At 54.5% G+C, this 20,914-nt stretch overlaps 1 protein-coding gene and 1 long non-coding RNA gene across 2 annotated transcripts in view; one reads left to right on the top strand and one right to left on the bottom strand.

Annotated features, from left to right (window-relative positions):
* Window positions 1-12,388, top strand: part of EXOC6B (exocyst complex component 6B) — a 217,016-nt gene extending 204,628 nt beyond the window's left edge. The window contains exons 21-22 of the mRNA XM_087935729.1: window positions 7,456-7,568; window positions 11,751-12,388. Of these exons, the coding sequence (XP_087791855.1) occupies window positions 7,456-7,568; window positions 11,751-11,880 (243 nt within the window). The 3' untranslated portion in view covers window positions 11,881-12,388. The remainder of the gene's footprint in view (window positions 1-7,455; window positions 7,569-11,750) is intronic.
* A 37-nt stretch (window positions 12,389-12,425) lies between these two features.
* On the bottom strand, window positions 12,426-12,861 carry LOC148125381 (uncharacterized). The gene is made up of 2 exons (XR_015744026.1): window positions 12,754-12,861; window positions 12,426-12,533 (listed from the first exon to the last, which is right to left on the bottom strand). It is a non-coding gene; the product is annotated as an uncharacterized LOC148125381 (long non-coding RNA).
* Window positions 12,862-20,914: the final 8,053 nt, after the last annotated feature.

Here is a 20,914-nt window from a genome sequence, read left to right as displayed (position 1 = left end):
TGGGGCATTCTGGGAGTTGAAGTCCCCTAGTTTCAAAAGTGGCCAAGTTTGGAGATCTCCGCTTTAATTGGAAGTAAACGTTTGCCTAGAAAAAGAAAGGGGCAGCCCCTCCTCTTGGGGGCATTGGGGGGGGGCACCTCAAAAGTTTCTAATTGTACATCTCTCTTGTTAAGTTGTGTTCCCCCCACATCTCCACCTCCCCCCTGTATCTCAGCCGCCATCCTTAGCTCTTTCTGATATCCTGGGCTCCCTACAGAATGGCCCCGGGGGTCAAGGCTGCCACTGCCAGAGAAAGGAGATAGCCGGACCGAGTTCTTGCAAATTGGCCGCTCTGTCTCCGTCTTCCCCCACCCCACAACTCCTGGTTTTTGTTTCTCTGTTCCTTCCCTCCCCAAAGGGGTGGGCTTCTCCGCTCAGGGCGCGAGCGACAGAGACAGACACCAGCGACAGAGACAGACACGCAGACATCCGGCCCGAAGGTCAAGACCCCCCCGTTGCCCTTCTTCTGCCCCCTGGGCGCAAGGGGCCTCTGTTGGCACGTGGCTGCCTGCAGGGGAGGGATGGAGGGAGGGGAGTAGCCAAGGGTGGGGGGACATCGCCTCTGCAGTGGGGCTGCTGGCTGCAGGGACTGCGCTGCCAAGGGGAAGGGTGGGGACTGAGCGGAAAAATTCCTTGGAGGCCAGAAGGAGAAAGAGGAGAAAGTCCACTCGGCACGGTTGCAAGTCCCTTTCCTGTGCTGATTTTCTGGGAACATTCAGATAACAGATAATCAGAGTTGGGAGGGACCTTGTAGGTCATCTAGTCCAACCCCCCCTCTACCCAAGAGGAAGACCCAACACCATTTCTGACAGATAGCGGTCCGGCCTCTTCTTGAAAGTCTCAAGTGATGGAAGCTCCCACAATTTCCAAAGGCAGCTTCTGTTGATTGTTCTCAGAAAGTTTCTCTTTATATCCAGGTTGAATCTCTTCTTGCTCAGTTTCCATCCGTTGTTCCTTGTCTGGCCTTCGGGTGCTTTGGAACAGGGGTCTCCAACGTTGGCAGCTTATAAGATGTATGGACTTCAACTCCCAGAATTCCTCAGCCAGTTTGCACAGTTGCCAAGGTTGGAGACCCCTGCTTTAGAAAATAGCTGGACCCCTTCCTCTCTGTGGCAGCCCCTCAAATATTGGAAGACTGCTCTCCTGTCTCCCCTGGTCCTTCTCTTCCCTAGACCAGCCAAGCCCAGTTCCTGCAACCGTTCTTCATATGTTTGAGCCTCCAGTCCCCTCATCATCCTGGTTGCTCTTCTCTGTACTTTTTTTAGAGTCTCAACATCTTTTTTATAGTGTGACCAAAACTGGATGCAGGACTCTAGGTGTGGCCGTACTAAGGCTTTATAGAGTGGTATTAGTACCTCCCTTGATCTTGATTCTATCCCTCTTGTTAATGCAATTTAGGATTGCATTGGCTTTTTTGGCTGCTGCTGCACACAGCTGGCTCCTATTTAGCTGGTTGTCCACTAAGACTCCAAGATCCCTCTCACAGTTATTGCTATTGACCCTGGTTTCACCCAGTCTGTGTGTGTACTTTTTGGTTTTTCTTGCCTAAGTGTAGGACTTTACTTTTTTCTACACTGAATTTCATTTTGTTAGAACGTTCCAGGGTTCTAGTCTATCAAGACCCATCTGGACCTTGTTTTCCCTGGAGTCAGAGCAGGCGAATGCTGGCTGGGGAATTCTGGGAGTTGAAGTCCACCAGTCTTAAAAGTGGCCAGGTTGGAGAGTACCCCCATTGAGTTGTTTATTGATTTTATTCAATTTCTATGCCGCCCAACTCGCCTGAGGGGAGGGTATTTTGATACGAAAGCCGAGCCGAGGAAACTCCGCAGAACGCTCGGTTTGCCTCGTCGCAATCTGGCGTTACCAGAAATAGCCCTGAATCTTTCCCGGGAATAAATTACAAGCATTTACAGATGGAAAAAAAGGAAAACAGCTTATATATGTGGCAAGTACAGATGTGAATATTTCTGGACTCCGTCCACTGGAAAACTAATAAAGACAGAAGAAGACTGAAAAAACAGGCCCAGGAGCCCGTCCAAAAATAACTGCAGTCGGGAGAGAGATAGGACGCAGCTCGACAGAAGGCTTCACGCTACTCCCCTCCCTACTCCAGTCAGAGTAGGGAATAACAAAGAGTTGGAAGGGACCCTGGAGGTCTTCTAGCCCAACCCCTTGCTTGGGCAGGGAAGTCTATACCATTTCAGACAAGTGGCTGTCCAGTCTCTTCTTGCAAACTTCCCGTGTTGGAGAGTTCACAATTTCTGGAGGCAAATTGTTCTATTGATTAATCGTTGTGGCTGTCAGGAAATTTCTCCTAGTGCCGCTTCAGAGAAGGGCCCGAATAATAGGATACCAGAGTTGGAAGGGACCTCAGAGGTCCTCTAGTCTAGCCCCCTAACCCTAACCCTAAGCCAGGGGCCTGCAACCTTAAACACTCAAAAGAGCCATTTGGTCCCGTTTCCCACAGAAAAGAAAACACCGGGAGCCACAAAACCTGGGTGCGTGTGGCCAACTCAACGTCACTCCCACCTAGTCACATGACACCCCCTGCCACACCTACCCAGGTTTTGTGGCTCCCGGTGTTTTCTGTGAGAAAGGGGTCTCCCTCTTTCCTTCTGTCCCTCTCTCTCTCTCTCTCTCTGTCTTTTTCTCTCTCTCTCTCCCCCTCTCTCTCCCCCTCTCTCCCTCTTATTTCTGTTTTCTGTGTTTTAACTTCTCAGCCCAGGCGAGGGGTGACTGAGAGGGGAGGGCGAGGGGCAGGGCCAGCCAGTGGTGGGATCACCCAGCAGGGAGCCACTGCAGAGGGCCCAAAGAGCCTCATGAGGCTCTGGAGCCACCGGTTGCTGACACCTGTCCTAAGCCATTCCAGACAAACAGCTGCCCGGTCTCTTCTTGAAGATCTCCAGGGATGGAGCTCCCACCATTTCCGGAGGGAAGAAGCCTGTTCGGAGGGCAGATGAGTAGAAGGTCCGGTTTGCAGCCTGGCCCCCTCCACTCTGTCCTAGGAAGACCCCTGTCATGTTAACTCAGGCGCCATGAGTGGAGGGGATTGCTACCCATTATTTCAAATTTAAGTCTCTTTCTGAACCAAGGAGGGAGGGTCTCAGGGCGAGGACTTCCTGGGAACCAGAGCAGGGTGATGTGGAGGGAGCTGGAATGTCTGCAGCCCTTCCCGGTGGGAATTGCCGGAGCCAAAAATTAGCATATTTGGGAGGCCCCGGTAGGGAAGGTGGATGATGTTGGCCATTTGGCAGGTGCGCGAAGCTTGGAGGGGGATGCTGGACCGTGACGCAGGGCCTGTGGGAAGCAGCCCCCTCCCCTGCCAGGAAGAGCCCTGCCTTACTCGGAGGAGCCCCTGTGTTGCACCACGCAGGGGGCCGCTGGTTCTGCCTGATGAGCAACTCCGACCAGGCGGCTGGTGGCATCTCAGCTCCTCCGGTGGGCGTGGGCTGCCCTAGCCTTTATCCTCTGGGTGGGTTACCCCCCCACACACACACTTTCCGGCTAATTGCTTTTGTAATCTGAATTTCCTTCAGGGTTTCTGTCCGCTGCAGGGGAGCCAGGCCTTCAGGATGGGTTATCTTTGGCAAGCAGGGCGCAAGTGCTGTGGTTTCTTCGGTTGGGTTTCTATCGTGATGCCGGGTTCGTGAATAAAAACATCCTGTCTGCAGAAGGGAGAAGAGCAGTTCCGAGAGAGGGCGCCCCCAACGCTGCCCTGCCTTAAAAACACACGGGTGCTGGACAAGGGGTGGGATGCTGCGGGTTCGGGAGAGCCGCTAGCTTAAGATATCGGTGCAGTTCGGACAACCCCCAGATCCTCCACTCCTGGCTGGCTCCGCCCACCCTGCCCCTCCTCTCCCAGGAGTCCCACTCGGCCCATTTTGGACGCAGGGAAGTGCAGGGGGTGCACGGAAGCTCAGGGAGGGTGAAAAACGAGCCTCCCGGAAGTTTGGGCAGGCTAGGAATGGGCCCGTTTCCTGGCTTCCAGAGAGCCTCCGGGGCCCGGGGAGGCCATTTTCGCCCTCCTGGAGGCTTGAGGAAACCCTCGGGAGCCCGGGGAGGACAAAAACGCCCCCCCCATGGTACAGGAGGCCAACTAGGCCACACCCACCATGGCCAGGCCCACCCAGCAACCGGGCAGAGACCCCGTTGCTAATATGTGTGAAGCCCACCCTAGCGGCAGCTCTGAAGGGCACCTGGTGGCCTTCCTCAGAGAAGGGGCAGGTTTGGATGGGGCAGGGTCTTCTCCTCCTCCTCTTCCTCCTCCTCCTCCTCCGCCGAAGCCGCCTTTCAGCTTCTCTCTGCAGTTCAGCAAGCAGAGGTTTTTTTCGTCCTCGTGACTCTGGAGGCTGCTGCTTCGCTGGCTGGGGGGATACTGGGAATTGCAAGTCCACAAGCCTTGTCAGCTTGTCAAGGTTGGGCACCCCTGGCTTAAGTCTTGCCCTCTCCGGTGAGCTGCTCTCTCGGTTAACTGGTCCCTTTCAGAACCTGGGGGAGCTGCCTGAGATCGTTTCCACCTCCCGAGATAAATGTTCAAAAGACAGAAGGAGAAAGAGACGGGGAGGGGAGGGGGAAGAGGAAAGAAGGGAGAGGAAGAAAGAGAGAGGAGGGAGAGACTGGAAGAGGTAAAACGAAGGGAGGGAGGGGAAGAGAAAGAGGAAGGAAGGAAGGAAGAAAGAAAGAAGAAGGAAGGAAGGAAAATAAAAGGGAAAGAAAGGAAAGGGATAGAAAGGAAAGAAAGGAAAGAAAGGAGAAAGGAAAGGAAGATTAAAAGGAAAGAAGAAAGGGGTGGAAAGGAAAGGAAAGGGAAGGAAAGGAAAGGAAAGGAAAGGAAAGGAAAGGAGAAAGGAAAGGAAGATTAAAAGGGAAAAGGAAAGGGGGGAAAGAAAGGGGGGAAAGGAAAGGAAGGAAGGAAGGAAAGGAAAGAAAGAAAGAAAAAGAAAGGAAAGGAAAATAAAAAGGGGAAAGAAAGGAAGGGGATAGAAAGGAAAGGAAAGGAAAGGAGAGGAAAGGAGAAAGGAAAGGAAAGGAGAAAGGAAAGGAAAGGAAAGGAAAGGAAAGGAAAGGAAAGGAAAGGAAGATTAAAAGGTGAAGGAAAGGAAAGGAAAGGAAAGGAAAGGAAAGGAATAAACTCTCAGCTTATAGATTGGTCCAGCCACCCTGCCTCCCCTGGGATGGCTTCTCCAGGTCTCTTCCCCAAATCCCATCCACGTTGCAGGTGACTCCTGGCCAGGTGTGGGTGGGGAGTGAGGAAGGAACCTGGGCGCTTCATCCTGTGGGGGGCAGCTGATGTGAGCCAACCATGGGGGGGGACTGGAGAGCTTCTGTGTCTCCTCCAGGGCTTCTCCTCCAGGACACCTTTCACCAGGCATGGGCCCTCCCGGGTTCCCCCAGCTCCGCCCCTCCCCTCCTTAAGAAGCCAGCAGCCCCCTCCCCATCTCCCCCCGCCCCATACCTCAGAGCGGAGGCTGCTGTCCTCCCTGCTGCAGGCCATAGTTCGAGGGCTGAGAGGGTGGAGTGGGGGGCTCCTTCCCAACGAGGGGTGTGCGCTTGTCTCTGTGTGTGTGTGTGTGTGTGTTGGGGAGGGCGCATTGCCAAGGGGAATGGACGGCCCCCCCGCACAGCCAGCTCTCCAGCCGGAGGGATTAATGGCATTTGCATAATCTTTATTTTGGAATCTGCCCCGGCCGATAGTGGCCGGATGGGTGCAAGAGCCACACGGTGTCTTCACCCAGAATCCTCCCTCTCCCCCCGCCCCAATTTAGGAGGTGAAAAGTTGAAGGGGAGAGAAGGAAGAAAGTCCCCATTTCTGGGCCGCATAAATCCTCCAGCCCTTGTCAGGCCTCCCAGCCCCGTTGTGTTGTTGCAGCCGCTCTCCACGTGCGCGTGAAGGAAAGGGGTGGGGGGTGGGGTGGCAGCCCAGCCGCAGAGCCCTCCCGGCCCAACCGCGTGTCCACAAGATGGATGGGCCGAGGGATGGCAGAGCTGCCGGCTATCCTTCACCTGTGCCCGTCTGCTGGTCTTGGCTGGCGGAGCCCGGACTCGGAATAACGAGAGTTGGAAGGGACCTTGGAGGACTTCTAGACCAACCCCTGTTCAAGCAGGAGACCTTATACCCGCGAGGGCGAACCTTTGGCACGCGGGCCAGAAGTGGCGCACAGAGAGGTCACCCGGAAGAGGCTCACTACGTCTGCGCGCCCCACCAGCCCGCTGATTGTCGGGTATCTGCCGCGCACGCATGCTCAGAGGCGTGCCGGCGGGGTTGTGTGCGCATGCCCAGAGGGGTGTGGTGGTGGTGGGTCGCACGCACATTGCATCATGGGTGCAGGCACGCAAGCGTGCGCTCTTTTTGGCACGCAAATGTGGGAAAAGGTTAAGCCATCAGTTCCCTATACCGTTTCAGACAAATAGCTGTCCAGTCTCTTCCTAAAAAGTGACGAAGCGCCCACAACTTCTGGAGGGCCAGCTGTTCCACTGGTCAAAATTAAAGTGACCAAGTTGGAGACCCCTGGCCTGGATCACGGAGGCTGCAGCTCCGTTCTCTCCGTGATGTCTTACGCAGATCTCCAGCCTGCCTCTGCTCCCCAAGCCTCCTTCAAGAGGCAAGACATCGGTTCATCTGGTTTCTCCGTTTCCATTTTTCAGCTGGATTTACGTAGAAACTTACACACACACACACACACACACAAACCCCTAGAGCTCCCCAAAAGATCCTCTAGCCAGCTCACCCATTGCTGGAGGAGTTTCTTGGCAAGACAATGGGGTCTGTTCGGCCCCAGAAAGAAGGGATCCAAGGTCAGCGGGTGGACAGTCCACTCATTTTGCTCAGGTGGCTGCCCTCCATTCAAGGTGTCCATGCAGAGTCTCCATCATCCAGGTGCTTTTTTTCCAAAAAAGCAATTGGACTTTCTTGCTTGTTTTTTTGCTTGAAGAGGTTTCGCTTCTCATCCAAGAGGCTTCTTCAGTTCTGGGTTAGGGTTGAACTGAAGAATCTTCTCGGATGAGAAGCGAAACATCTTTAAAAAAACAAAAAACAAACAGAAAGTCCAGCTGCCTCTTGAAAAAAGCACCTTTGGGGCCACCATGACCTGGAGGACTGAGAAATCTCCACAGACTTTCTTGGTTTTTTTTTTTCCTTGGAGAGGTTTCGCTTCTCATCCGAGAAGCTTCTTCAATTCTGGGTTAAGGTTGAACGGAAGAAGCTTCTTAGATTCTTAGCGTTTTTTTCTTAGCGTTTGTTGAAACCTGTTGCAAGAGCTTAGGGGAGGCCTGAGGTCGAATCCCAAGAGGGATGCCTTCCTTCAGCCTTCTGTGCCCCAGTACGCTGACGTAGCGAGGGTCATCTTACAGGTTTTGAAGGACACAGCCTCTCAAGCTTTCCGAGGTTGTCTCAGGGTCCACCTTTTCCTCTTTCAGCTGCTGGATCTCTTCCTCCAGTGGGACTGGTCGACGTATCTGGCTGACTACGGGCAGCCCACCTGCAAGTACCTTCGGGTGAATCCGACGACCGCGCTGGCTTTACTGGAAAAGTGAGTGTGTCCTTCCGGGCGCTGACAATGCCCCCCACCACACCCCCGCCGCTTTTGCTGCCTCCTTTGCCTGGGATGCCTGGGGCGGAGGGTGGGTGGCCGGGGGTACGGCTTGCTCCGTGACGGGCCCAGCCTTGCATGGCGGCTTCTGCTTATGGCGATGCTTGCAACTGCGGCTGGTTGCGTCTCCAATGCACGCTGACTGGCCAATGGGGATAAAAGGCCTGGGATTCAATCGGTCAGTCAATCCGTCAGAGTAGAGCTGGAAGGGACCTTGGAGGTCTTCTAGTCCAACCCCCTGATCAAGCGGGAGACCCGTTACCATTCTGGACAAATGGCTGGACAATCTCTTGCTGAAAAGCTTCCAGGAATGGAGCACCCACAATTTCTGAAGGCAAGTCGTTCCACTGGTTAATTGTCCTCCCTATTAGGAAGTTTCTCCTCAATTCCAGGTTGCTTCTCTCCTTGATTAGTTTCCATCCATTGCTTCTTCTCCTGCTTTCAGGTGTTTTGGAGAATGGATGGACTCCCCGCTTCTTTGCAGCAGCCCCTCAAATATTGGGATACTGCTATCATGTTCCCCCCAGTCCTTCTTTTCTCCAGACTAGCCAAATCCAACTCCTGCAACCGTTCTTCATATGTTTTAGTCTCCAGGCTTTTAATCATTTTAGTTGCTCTACTTTGCACTTTCTCCAAAGGGTCAACATCTTTTTTTGTAACTTGGGGACCAAAACTGGCTTGCAGCATTCCAGATGAGGCCTTGTTGAGGCTTTATAAAGTGGTACTAACACTTCATGTGATTTTGAACTATTGGTGAGGGAGGAAGAGATTCTTGGGGTGAGGGCCATGTGTGAGTGCATTGGAGGCCTTTTCTTCAGGGGGGTCCTCTCTGGGAGAAGGTGACAGGGTGACCTTCCCCGTGTGGTCCTTGAACCTGTCGTGGCGGAGCCAGCAGCAAGAGTCGGACAGTAGTGAGGAGGTTGGGGAGGAACCTGGGCCAGTCCTGGAGGCTGAGGAAGGCTCGGATGAGGGCTCTGCGCCAGAGGCAGAGTTGGGGCCAGGACAGTCTGGCAGTCATCAGCTGCCTTCGGGCTCAGACAGCAGTGAGGCAGGGGAACAGCTGGAGCCGGTTCCAGAACTGCAGAACTGCCGAAAGAAAAGAACTGTTACGAACTAAGTGTCGTCGTGGGAGTAAAGCCACCAGTGGCCAGTGAATGGCCCCTCCCATAGGGATTAAAAGAAGAGCAAAAGGGGAGGGATATTTTTTTTTTTTGCAGAAAACGATTCGTCGTTGCATCAGTGTGAAGATCTGTCTGTGCATCTCAGAGACTCTGTGCTGAGCCCTTCCTTGTCAGCACTGCGTTTGGACATATTTACCAGGCAGCTTTCTGAGATAGATAAGGTTTGAGCTCCTAATTGCACCCCTGAAAGACTGTTTGCCAGGTCTTTGGCTGAATATGTGAATGCAAGAAATTCACCTTCATTTAATAAGAGGGGTTTGGTCGTGACAAAGAGTCTGCTGAGTGCTTTTTGGGGGAAGCCTGGGACGGAACAGGACCGGGCAAGACCCCTGTCGGACAGTTACCCTGCAGGAGCAGAGCTGGAGGCAGGAAGGGGCTGGGCTGGCAAAGGAGGGGGGGGTCTCGTGCTGGTGCTCGCATGTGCCACTTTGGCTGCTGGGACGGATGGCCGTTGGGGCTCTTTGGGACCAGGTCCAAGGACTGTGGGGCCGAGGGCCATAGCCTGGGGGCAGTGAGAGGTCCTGTAACCAAAGGGCTTCACTTTCTCCTCGGTCAGGCTCCAAGTTCCCCCATGGTCCTTAGGAGAACCTGCAAAGGCTTAGTCAGACTGCTGCCCTTCGGCCTTGGCTGCCCTTCCCGTTGCCTCTCCTCCGCGCTGCAGGGCTTGCATGGCCGCTTGGGGGCAGTGGGTGAGCCAGGAATAGGAGAGAACAGCTGTACCAGCCGCTGCTTAACTTCTCCTCTGGTTTATCTCTCCTTCCTCCCCACCCCGTCCCTCCTCCTGGCAGGATCTCCCGAGAGTAAGTATGCGTGGGGTGGCTTTGCTGGCATCCTCAGCCCATACAAAGGCAAGGGGTGCCCAGGACTCGTCCCGGGACTTGAGTCTTCTAATGTCCCAAAGGTGCTTTTTCCAAAAGGCAACTGGACTTTCTTGATTTTTTTTCTTTCTTTGAAAACCTTTCGCTTCCCATCCAAGAAGCTTCTTCAGTTCTGACTTGTTCGAGTTAGAACTTCACCCAGAACTGAAGAAGCTTCTTGGACAAGCAAGCGAAATGTTTTCAAAGAAAAAAAACAAGAAAGTCCAGTACCCTTTGGGGCAACTATCAGCCTGGATGACAGAGCGTCTCCAGAGACATCGAGCCCAATGCGGCTTCTGGGCTGGCGGTCACTCTGTATGTACGGGGCGGTTGGGGCTGAGAGTTTGGACCCATCGTTTCCCCTTGTTACCTGTGGTGTGGAACCCCAATAGAACCTGCAAGGGTCAAGCCCTTGGTCAAGCCCTGCAAATCGTAGCATTTATTTCAAATGCCCCGGTTGGTGGACTTCATCCTCAGGTCGAAGGCTGTGATCGCTGAGCCACTTTTGACGCCGTGGCACAGCGGTCAAAGCCACTGAGCTTGTCAGATGGAGAGCTGACAGCCCAGGTTCGAGACTCAAGCTCCACAAGACGGAACGAGCTCCCATTCCTTGCCTCGGTTCCTGCCCACCAGCAGATCGAAAGCATGTGAATGCAAGTAGATCAATAGGTACCACTTCGGGGGAAAGCTAAGAGCGTTCTGTGAGCCTCTCTGTGTAGCCACGTTGACCATGGAAATTGTCCTCGCACAACGGTGGCTCCCTCAACCAAGAAACAGAGATGAGCGCTGCACCCCGGGGTCGGGTTTGATACCTTACTTTCTCCTCTAAAGATGGGGCATCATAGCCCATGCATCAGGAAGGGCCACCCCACAAGAGGCGCATGCAAGAGGCCAAGCCCCTCTGAGACCCCTAGAGGTGTGTCTTCCCCAGCTGTGGGAAGGGCTTTGTGGCTGCAGAAGACGCTGGCCGCTCCCTCCGCTTATCCCCACCGTGCTGGCCGGGCCGGGGCCCCAGAGAGGCATCTCATCCAGCCAGCTCTCCTCCTGCCCTGCTGTTCATCCCGTCTTGGAGGTGGAAAGGAAGCCCTGCGTTGCCCATCTCAGTCTGCGCCATCAGCTTCTGGGTCTCCAGAGCTCCTTCCGGCCACCAAGGGGCCTCCCTTCTACCTTCTGCTGGGGTGCCTTGAGGCCCACAGTGTCCTGGGCAAGGGGTGAACCCATTGCAGGCCGGGGAGAGCCGCCTTCAGGGGGCTGCTTTTGCCCGTTGTGTAGATGGAGGGACCCGCCAACCTCTTCTCCTTCCTCCCCTCTTCGTTTCCTGCCTGATAGATTTCCAAACCAGCCTTTCTCCACCTTGGCCCCCCATGAAGATGGGGGGGTGGGGGGGAACTTCAACTCCCAGAATTCTCCAGCCAGCAGGAGTTGCACTCCATCTTCGAGCGGCCAAGGTGGAAAGACACAGGCCTGAGTTGCGTTTGTGATGACACGGTGGCCATTTGCACAATTAAGCTCGTTCTGTACCCGATGCAGAAATGGGTATTCAGCCGGTTCTGACCGGTTCTAGAGAACCGGTAGCGGGAATTTTGAGTAGTTTGGAGAACTGGAAAATCCCACCTCTGAGTGGCCCCGCCAACCCCCATCTCTTCTCTGTCTCCCATTGAGTCCCAGCTGATCGGCTGGATGTTCTTTGGTTGCCCTGCACAGGAGAAGGGAGCTGGAAAGCTGGTTAGTGGGGTGGGGAGGGGAGGGGGGATTTTACAGTATATCCTTCCCTGCCATGACCCGCCAAGCTGTGCCACGCCCAAGCCACGCCCACAGAACCAGTAGTAAAAAAAATCCGAATCCCACCACTCCAGATGCCTCCGTCAGGGGGTTCGTTGAAGTGGGGCGACCTCAGCTTCCGGCGGGCAGACCCCTGACCCCTTTTGCCCCAGCTCCCCCGGAGGAAAGTCCCCATAGCTCAAGAGGGCCCCTGCCGGGTGCGTGAGTGTGCGCGCCTGTGCGTTCGCGTGGTCTCGTGTGTGTGTGTGTGTGTTCTCGTGTCTGACGGGGTCTGTTCTTGTTTTTTTTCCGCCTGCCCCAAGGATGAAGGACACCAGCCGGAAGAACAACGTCTTCGCCCAGTTCCGGAAGAACGAGAGGGACAAGCAGAAGTTGATCGAGGCCGTGGCCAAGCAGCTCCGCAGCCTCATCAGCACCAGCCACCACTCCTGAGGGGCCACGGGACGCGTGGCGGCCCTGGGTGGGTGGAGAGGGGGGGAATGGCAGGGCGCGGGGCCTGTGCCCGGAGACCGTGAGGAGGGGACGGAGCGGCTTCGGGCAACCAACATGGCTGCTGAAGGATCACTACGGTGCAGCTTGCGGGACTGCTGCGTGGTACCTCCTCCCCTCTGGAGGAGCCTGGCTGGCTTGGGAAAGACTGCTCCTGGAGCTGGAAGCTCAGAGCCCCAGAGAGCCTTCCAGGAAGGCCAAGGCCAGGGATCTGTCAGCACTTCCAGGTTCCTCGACACACCTTGGCAATGAAGCACTAATGCAGGGGGAAGTCCAACCTTGGCCAGCCTTTGAAGACTTCCGGACTTCAGTTCCCAGAATTCCCCAGTCAGCATGGCTGGCTGGGGAATTCTGGGAATTGAAGTCCATTAGTCTTACGGGGGGAACCGAAGTTGGACACTCCTGGTTTAAAGGGAACAATTGACACTTTCAAAGAGAAACATTTACAAAACCCCCACCCCGCACCCCTGTGGGTTGCCCTGGACTCCCGTTTCAGCCCCCATTTTGTCTCCTTTCCGGAAAGACGGCCTTCTTCTCTTCCTCCTTTGGCCGCATTTGAAACACAATCTGCTCTTCTTCTTCTTCTTCTTCTTCTTCTTCTTCTTCTTCTTCTTCTTCTTCTTCTTCTTCTTCTTCTTCTTCTTCTTCTTCTTCTTCTTCTTCTTCTTCTTCTTCTTCTTCTTCTTCTTCTTCTTCTTCTTCTCCTTCCTTCCTTCCTTCCTTCCTTCCTTCCTTCCTTCCTTCCTTCCTTCCTTCCTTCCTTCCTTCCTTCCTTCCTTTCTTTCTTTCTTTCTTTCTTTTCTTTTTAATGGCCACTCTCCTCCCTGTTTCTTAGCGATCCATTTTTTTTACAAATCCGATTTCTCAGCCTTTGAGCAGCTTCCGCTCGGCTTTCCTGTAGGAAGCCAGGATGGGAAGCATTTTTCTCTTGTGGACCAAGGGAAGAGGAGCTCTTTCCAAATAAACTCGTTGGAAAATAAGATCTTTGTTTTAAAAACGCCCCAAACCCCCCAATTTTTGACGAAAAGAATGGAACTCGCCTAAGAGGTTTCTGTTGTCGGGGGCCTGAGGTTCTGCCCGACGTCGTTGGGTCCAAGAATTCAGGAGGGTGGGACAACCTATGCAATGGAAGCCCCCCCCCCTCTTTTAAATCAGGGGTCCCCAAACTTGGCAACTTGTGGACTTCAACTCCCAGAATTCTCCAGCCAGCGTAGCTTACTCTCTTGTAATCCCCTTTTCTTCAATCTCTCCCCTTTGGGAGGTTAAGTGAAAAAAGAAACAGACATGGCTGACTGGAGAATTCTGGGAGTTGAAGTCCACAAGTCTTAGAAGTTGCCAAGTTTGGGGACCCCTGTTTTGAAGGGAGAGCTGCTGCCCCCTTGGATTTTTCCGATTCCCCCAGACCCAGAGACATCACGGCTTCCCCTCCTCTTCCCTGCTTTTGTGCCAAGAACCCCATTTTCCATGTGGCAAATAATTCACAGTCACCCTTGGAATGGGGAGGAGGATTATATTCTTGTACATGACTTTTCAGCTTCCCCCAAGTCCAAGCAGCAGGGCAGCCGCCCCCTCCTGCAAAGCACTTGCCCACAGACCACCCAGAGACCCCAAATGTGGGCATTTGTGGCCAGAGAAGACGGTGTCCAGATCCGCCGGCCATCTCATAGACCTTCCTTGTTGGCTCCTCCATGTTGCCCTTGGCTTCAGTGACATTCGAGATGTGGGGGTAGATGGAATAGCTCGGGGGGTCTCCAAACACGGCCACTTTAAGACTGGTGGACTTCACTTCCCAGAATTCCCCAGCCAAATCTTGAAAATGGCCGTGTTTGGAGACCCCCACCCAGAATAGCGTATAACAGGCGGCCAAGACCACTTCTTGGACGTCAGGGCGAAGGTCTTCCTCAATCTGGCAGTCCAGCTCATTGGCTGCAGAAGGGCTGACCCTGGCCGGTCAGACAAGTGCCTTCCAAGGAGGCTCAGCACAAGCCCACTTCTGGCTGGAACGGCCATGGACCAAGCCAACCCAGGTGGCATCCTGGCTGACCAAGGAGCCTCCGCCATCTTGCCTTCGGCCAAGGAGCCTCCGCCATCTTGTCTTCACTGCTGAGCAATTGGAGGTGGCCCCACCGCTTTGCGCAGGTCCTGAGATGGAGACTTTGAGGCCAGTGTCCCAATCTCCACTAAAGATGGAGAGGAGAGAAAGGCCCTCGGCCCTGTTGGGTTGGATGAGTTCCTCAGGCCTTCTTGAGTTCCTCACCCACTGGCTTGTTTCCGTCCTTCCGGTTGCCGTTCCTCTGCTGTGCTGGGCCTTTGAGGGTCTTCTCTGGGAGTGAGGAACACAGCTGGGCATCTTCTGCGTGAGGCTTTCTCCTAGCCCCAAGGGCCTGGAGTTCCTTCTTCTCTTTAACTCTGGCCACATGGCTGGCTGTCCACTAGAGGGTCTATAAAGTCCAGCTTCCTGCCTAGGCCGCACAAAGCCCCCCAGTGCCTCCAAGACCAGCCCCAAAGTCTTCCCACCCTTGGTCCAGCTAGAGCTGCCCAAGGCCTCTTTTGACCACCCTGGAGGGACCTGGTCATCTTCCTTCAAAGCCAACCTGCCTTGTGGGATTCCTGGCCCCCTGAGGAGGCAGATCTCACCATGGAGAGGGGCTGGGACCCACCTCCGAACATCGGCTGGCCGGCAAGGAGAGCAGGACTGCGTGGCCTCAGGATGAAGGCCAGGGTGGGGTGGGGTGGGGGTCGGCCTTGGCCAAAGCTGCCCTCCCCTCCCCGTTCAAAACCCAGCCTGGCCTCTGAGCCCAAAGACCACTCCTCCCTCCGCCCAGTTTGCCTTATCCAGAGAAGGACAAGGGGCTTCACCTGGATCTTGTCCAGTTCAGCAGTGCCCCAGGGGTCTGCCTGCCCCTGGGGGAAAGAGAGGCTGATTTCTCTCTGCAGCGGCCCAAACAAGCCCACCTTGGCCCCAACCCACAGAACCAGCCTCCTGGCACCTGGGAGAGTGGCTCCTGCTGAGGTCGCCTCTTTTGGAGAGGGTCAAGCTCTTTGGATGGAGGAAGCAGGGGGGCGGGGGGGTTTGATCAGGTTGGCCCTCAGTAGCTTGTTTTGGGCTGGGCCCTGCCATTTCCTGCCGGTTGTAAGAAAACTCCCGGCTTGTGGTGCCTCTTCCTCTCCTTAACCAGATACGAACCCCCAGATCTTTTAGGGTTGCTCCTTGGGAAGGGTCTGCTCCCTGGAAGGGCTTTCTCTCTATGTGCCCGTCCATTCCCCACCCTTCTTGGCCTCCTCAGAGTTGAGGTGCCCTGGAATCAAATTTACACGCTACCTTTTGAACCGGTGGCCAAGGAGGTGGCTGCGGTGGCTGAACTGGCCACCAACTGGGAAAGCATTTGAAAAGCGGACCCTTTGGATTCACCCACGACGTCCTGCGACATCCCAGCTTCCCAAGGGGTCCTTTATGAGTTGCTTATGCACACAACGTATGTCTGTGTACACATCCACACACACACACACACACACACACACACACACGGGCTTTTCCAGATAGCTATTTGGGGTGGCTATTTCTGAAACTAAGGTGGGAAATAGAGGTGGTGGTTTCTTCTTCTTTTTTCTTTGCACAAGCTGTTGCACAAAGTGGAAAACTTGGGATTTGTGTAAGGGATTCTCCCCTGGCCGGGCAATGCAGCTGTTGGATCCAGCAGGTAAAATGGGACCGTGTGGGGTTTACCAATTAAACCGCGTTAAATATTAGCATGTGGATTTGAACTGTACATATATTCCTCCTGTTGTAACTTTTATTAAAAGCTGTATGAATGTACCTGTTGGGAGTGCTGCTCCTTTTGTGTTTCCCTATAGAAAGCAACAAATCCTCAAAGCGTTTGTTGCAAATAACTCCCTAGGGGTTACTTATCCCCAAATAGCAACTGGACTTCCTTGGGTTTTTTTTTCCCCCTTGAAAATGTTTCACTTCTCATCTAAGAAACTTCTTCAGTTCTTTGGGAGCGAGCACCTTTGGGACACCCACGACCTGGATCAGGGGTCTCCAACCTTGGCCACTTTATGACCTGTGGACTTCAACTCCCAGAGTTCCCCAAACCACACCACGCCTACCAAGCCACGCCCACAGAACTATTAGTAAAAAAAATTTGAATCCCACCATGTGCATGTGCAGCTCCATTTATACAAGCAGCGGACGCTTCCGCTTGCGTGCGTGAAAGCTGCACATGCCTGCCATTCGCATGGAACAAATTCTGCAAAATCCCACCCCACCCCACTAACCTGCTTTCCAGCTCCCTTCTCCTGTGCAGGGCCACCAAAGAAGACCCAGCCGATCAGCTGGGACTCAATGGGAGGCAGAGAAGAGATGGGGGTTGGCGGGGCCAGTCAAGAGGTGGGATTGGCCGGTTCTCCGAACGACTCAAAATTTCCGCTATCGGTTCTCCAGAACTGGTCAGAACCTGCTGAATACCCACCTCTGCCCCGCCCTGCCAGTCTGCAAAGCTGGAAAGGCCGGGCACCAGTGGTCTAGACAGGTTCTGCTCCTGCAGCAGCCCCTCCCATCTCCTCCTCCCTTCCCAGGGTGCCTGCATTAGGCCACCTAACCGAATGAAGAACCGGGCGAGCCATCCATCAGGCAGACTAGTCCATCCATTTTCCTGCCAGCTGGAATGCAATTAGGAAGAGCCGGCCGTAAATCACCTCCGTTCTCTGCCCCCCCCCCTCGTGCAGCAGGATGGACGCCCGTGTGCCAGGAGACCCCGGTTGGCAAGTGGCAGGGGCCGCCCGTGGGCTGGGATCACATCGCCTTCCCCAAATGTTAAAAGCTGAGCCACGGATGACGAATGGTCGGCCTCCCGTCCCCTCCGAGGAGCCCATCCATCTCTCAGCTGACAGGGAGGACTTATTGGAAAAGGGCCTGCGCGGGGCCATCGCTCAACGTCCACCATGACAAAGAGGGGTGTGAATGATCCCCGTGGGCCCAGCACGGTCATCTGTTTCCATTAGGAGGTCTGCGCTTGCAACTCTGGGCACACACGGCCGTCGTCTTTTGAGCCTTGGCATCCTGTAGGCCTCCTCAGGAAGAAGAGCCGGCAGGGTGATGGCTTTCTTTGGATGCTTGAGAAGTTGCTGGCCAGGAACCAGCAAAACTGGACACCCAGCTGCCCGGGGAGATTCAGTTCCAGTCAGAGGTTATGGCAGTGTTGTGGTTCGCCAGCAGACGGCGCAGACGGCAGAGGTATCAAACAGTGAGGACGAAAGAGAACCAGTCAGGGAGTCTGGAGAGGACTTGGACGAGGGTCCTGCATCCGATGCAGGGAGGGGGCCAGGACCATCTGAGTGGGGTGCTGCCTTGGGAGCATTCGGAGTCCGGCAGCAGTGAAGCAGAGGACCCAGGGGAGCCTGTTCCTAGTTTGCGTGTGCGCAGAGCTGCTAGAGGGCGAGAGCAGCGGAAGCGGAAGGGGTGACTTCGGGAGCAAGGCTTGGAGGTGATTGCCCCTCCCATAAGCAATAAAAGTCAGACCTCAAGGACGAACACTTTGCAGGAAGCAAAGCAATATATCCTGAGTCCTTGAAGCTCTCATATTCTGGTTGGTTTTTTTTTTCTGGGACTTTGGTTGGTTTATGTTATAATTAATTGGACTTCTGTTCTGAAAGGCAGCATTGCACAGCACTGAAAGGCAGGCTGTTATCTGGGGGCACGGTTTATAATTAGTTCTGGCTAAGAATGCAAGTAATCCCCAGCGTTGCATTAAAATAGGTTTCGCTTTTAAAATTAAGTTTGTGTTTTCATTAAGTCTGACGAAGCTTGGGTCAGAACAGGCACGAGCACCCAAGGAAGGTCCTGGGATGGTCAGCGGGGACTCTGGGGCAGCAGAGCCGGAGGAAGGTGGGCAGAAGGGGTTGACCTTAGCACTTGGTGGACTCTTCTTGGCGTCTCCCAGCTTAAAACAGAAGGAAATGCAGGCAGTGCTCTATTTCAGGGGGGTCTCCAACCTTGGCCACTTTAAGACTTGTGGACTTCAATTCCCAGAGTTCCTCAGCCAGCAAAGTCCACAAGTCTTAAAAGTGGCCAAGGTTGGAGACCCCTGCTCTATTTAAGACTAGTCACTTTGCAAGCCTTGACATCCCACCTACTTTCCCAAGAAATCCCAGCCCTTCCCTTTCTCCACCGTTCTTCCCTGGGCAGGGACCTGGGAAGAACTTGGATACCCAGATGTTCCCTGGAAGCAATCAATATCCTTGGGCTGAGAATCGGTGAAAGAAATAGATCTTCTTCAAGCAAATATTGCAAAGCATTTGCGGACTTGGGTGGACGTTAGAATGAGGATTAGAATTCTTTTACTGCCCACCTGCGACTGGGACACGCAAGGAATTTGGGCATAAACTCAGCGTACACGCAAGCAACAAGCGATAAATCATGATCCATGAAGGTTCAGCTGAAGCATAAAAATGGCAGCTGAATTCAGAAGTGAAATGGGAGGGCTAAGAGGAGACTGGACAGCCATTTGCCTGGGATGGTCTAGAGGAGACTCTAGGGCCGTGATGGCGAACGTGTCTGCCACAGGTAGCACGCAGAGCCATTTGTGCCAGCATGCGAGCCGCAGGCGAATTGACCTCACTGCACATGTGCGTGCCTCACAGCTGATTTTTGGCTGGTTTGAGGCCTTTTTTGGCCTCCCAGAGGCTTGAAAAAAAGCCTCTGCAGGCTTTGCAGGATGAATAATAGGCCCGTTTCATCACTTCCTGTAATACCGGAAGGGACGAAATGGGCCTATTATTCGTCCTGAAAAGCCTGCAGAAGCTTTTTTCAAGCCTCTGGGAGGCTGAAAAAGGCTTCAAACTGGCTGAAAATCAGTTGTGAGTTGCAGTGCAGGTAAGGATGTGTGTGGGGGAAGCGGCATGGGGGAATTGTGCACACATGCACAGGGGTGTGGGCGGTGTGCGCATTGCCTTCTGGGTTCTGGCATGTGAATGCGCATGCGCCAGGCACACACGATTATTGGCACAGGAGCCCCAAAAGGTTAGCCATCACTGCTCTAGGGTCTCCTGCCAGAGCAGGGGGGTTGGACTAGAAGACCTCCAAGGTCCCTTCCAACTCTGTTAATCTGTTCCTCAGCATACTCCCGCCGGGGCTAAAAGGCCCACTGCTTTTGCCTCCTCTAATTTTCAGGAAGAGGCTCCCCGAGAGATGAGGGGTAACCCCGTCTTCCCTCCCGACCTTCTGGGGCTGAGCTGCCCCCTTGGCCTGCATAAAAAAAGGGGCTTCGCACAGACTGGGATGAACTGGGGACAATTCACAGTAACCACCAAATCTGGGGGGGGGGGAGAGAGAGAGAGAGAAATGGAAAGCATCCAATCATTCAATAAGAGATTGAAATGGAATGATGGAGAAGGAAGGAACCAAGTTGGAAAACAGCCCGGAAAGGGGTTTAAATGAGAAACGAAGATGACGAAAAGGTCGAGAGATCAAATCCAGACCTCACTGCCCCCTTGAGTGGGTCACTGTAAAGTTGAGCTCTGTGTGTTTGTGCGTGTCTCTATGTGTCTGTGTGAGTGGGTGGAACTCCAGCCTTTCAGGGGACTATCCTAGCTGCGGGGGAAGGTGGAAAAGAGCCAGACTCGCAAGTCTCCAAACTTGGCAACTTTTAAGACTTCAACTTTTAAGACTTGTGGACTTCAACTCCCAGAATTCTCCAGCCAGCTGGCTGGAGAATTCTGGGAGTTGAAGTCCACAAGTCCACAAGTCAAGCTAAGCTGGCTGGAGAATTCTGGGAGTTGAAGTCCACAAGTCCACAAGTCAAGCTAAGCTGGCTGGAGAATTCTGGGAGTTGAAGTCCACAAGTCCACAAGTCAAGCTAAGCTGGCTGGAGAATTCTGGGAGTTGAAGTCCACAAGTCCACAAGTCAAGCTAAGCTGGCTGGAGAATTCTGGGAGTTGAAGTCCACAAGTCAAGCTAAGCTGGCTGGAGAATTCTGGGAGTTGAAGTCCACAAGTCAAGCTAAGCTGGCTGGAGAATTCTGGGAGTTGAAGTCCACAAGTCCACAAGTCAAGCTAAGCTGGCTGGAGAATTCTGGGAGTTGAAGTCCACAAGTCTTAAAAGTTGCCAAGTTTGGGGACCCCTGGGCCAGAACCTAGTGGGACACCCCCTCCTCCCCGAACCCTTCCTCTTCCTCTGCACGGGATGGGCTCCCTCGCCTTGGGCTGCTGCTACCCCTTGTGCCCCCTTCTCGCCTTTGGCCCTGCTGGGGGGCTGCCGGGGAGTCCCCTGTGGCCCCCAGACCCCACCCCCACCCCACCTGCCACTCACCTCTCCCTTGAGCGCCCCCTGGCGGGGATGCCCGCAAAGGCCTTGCTGGGGGTGGGGGTGGGGTGGGCCAAACCTGGCCCGGCAGCAAAGCCCGAGTGGACAGGTGGGTCAAGACGCCCCCGTTGGGCGGGTCGCCGCTCGGGCTAGAGGGAGGGGGGCTGCTGAAGTGGGGAGGGGGTCTCCTTTTCTGACCCCCTCCAAATCCAGGGGGGCGTTCCTCAACGTGCTCAAGTCAAGACACCCCCCCTCCCCCGTTTGCTATCCAGAGCGGGAAAAGGGCTCCGGCAACCATCGTTCTTGCGCTAGATCTCCCCGCGGGATCGGCTCTCTCTGGTGCCCCATTTCTGTGGGAGTCGCTTGACCGTCCGAGCGCCTTTTCCTACCGCTCCTTGCGGACCCGCGTCCCTTCAAGGGCCGGAAGGCCCCGAGGACGGGAGCGGGAAGGGGAGCACATGCGCCGCGGCTTGAAAACGGCCTCTTCCTCCTGTTCCTTCTGGCGAACCGAGGAGAATAAATAACAGAGGTAGAAGGGACCTTGGAGGTCTTCTAGTCCAACCCGCTGCTCGAGCAGGAGACCCCTAGACCAGGCGTGTCTAGACGGGAAAGAAACGGGCAGCGGCTCAAAACTTTCAGGAGAAGGAGACCTCCTCGGGGAACTCGAAGAAGAAA

The sequence above is a fragment of the Pseudonaja textilis genome, chromosome 6, assembly GCF_049901715.1.
Source record: "Pseudonaja textilis isolate UNSWEBS1 chromosome 6, rPseTex1.2, whole genome shotgun sequence".
Classification (NCBI taxonomy): Eukaryota; Metazoa; Chordata; class Lepidosauria; order Squamata; family Elapidae; genus Pseudonaja; species Pseudonaja textilis.
Note: the sequence above shows the minus strand (reverse complement) of the source record. Positions and strands in the feature narration are given on the sequence as shown.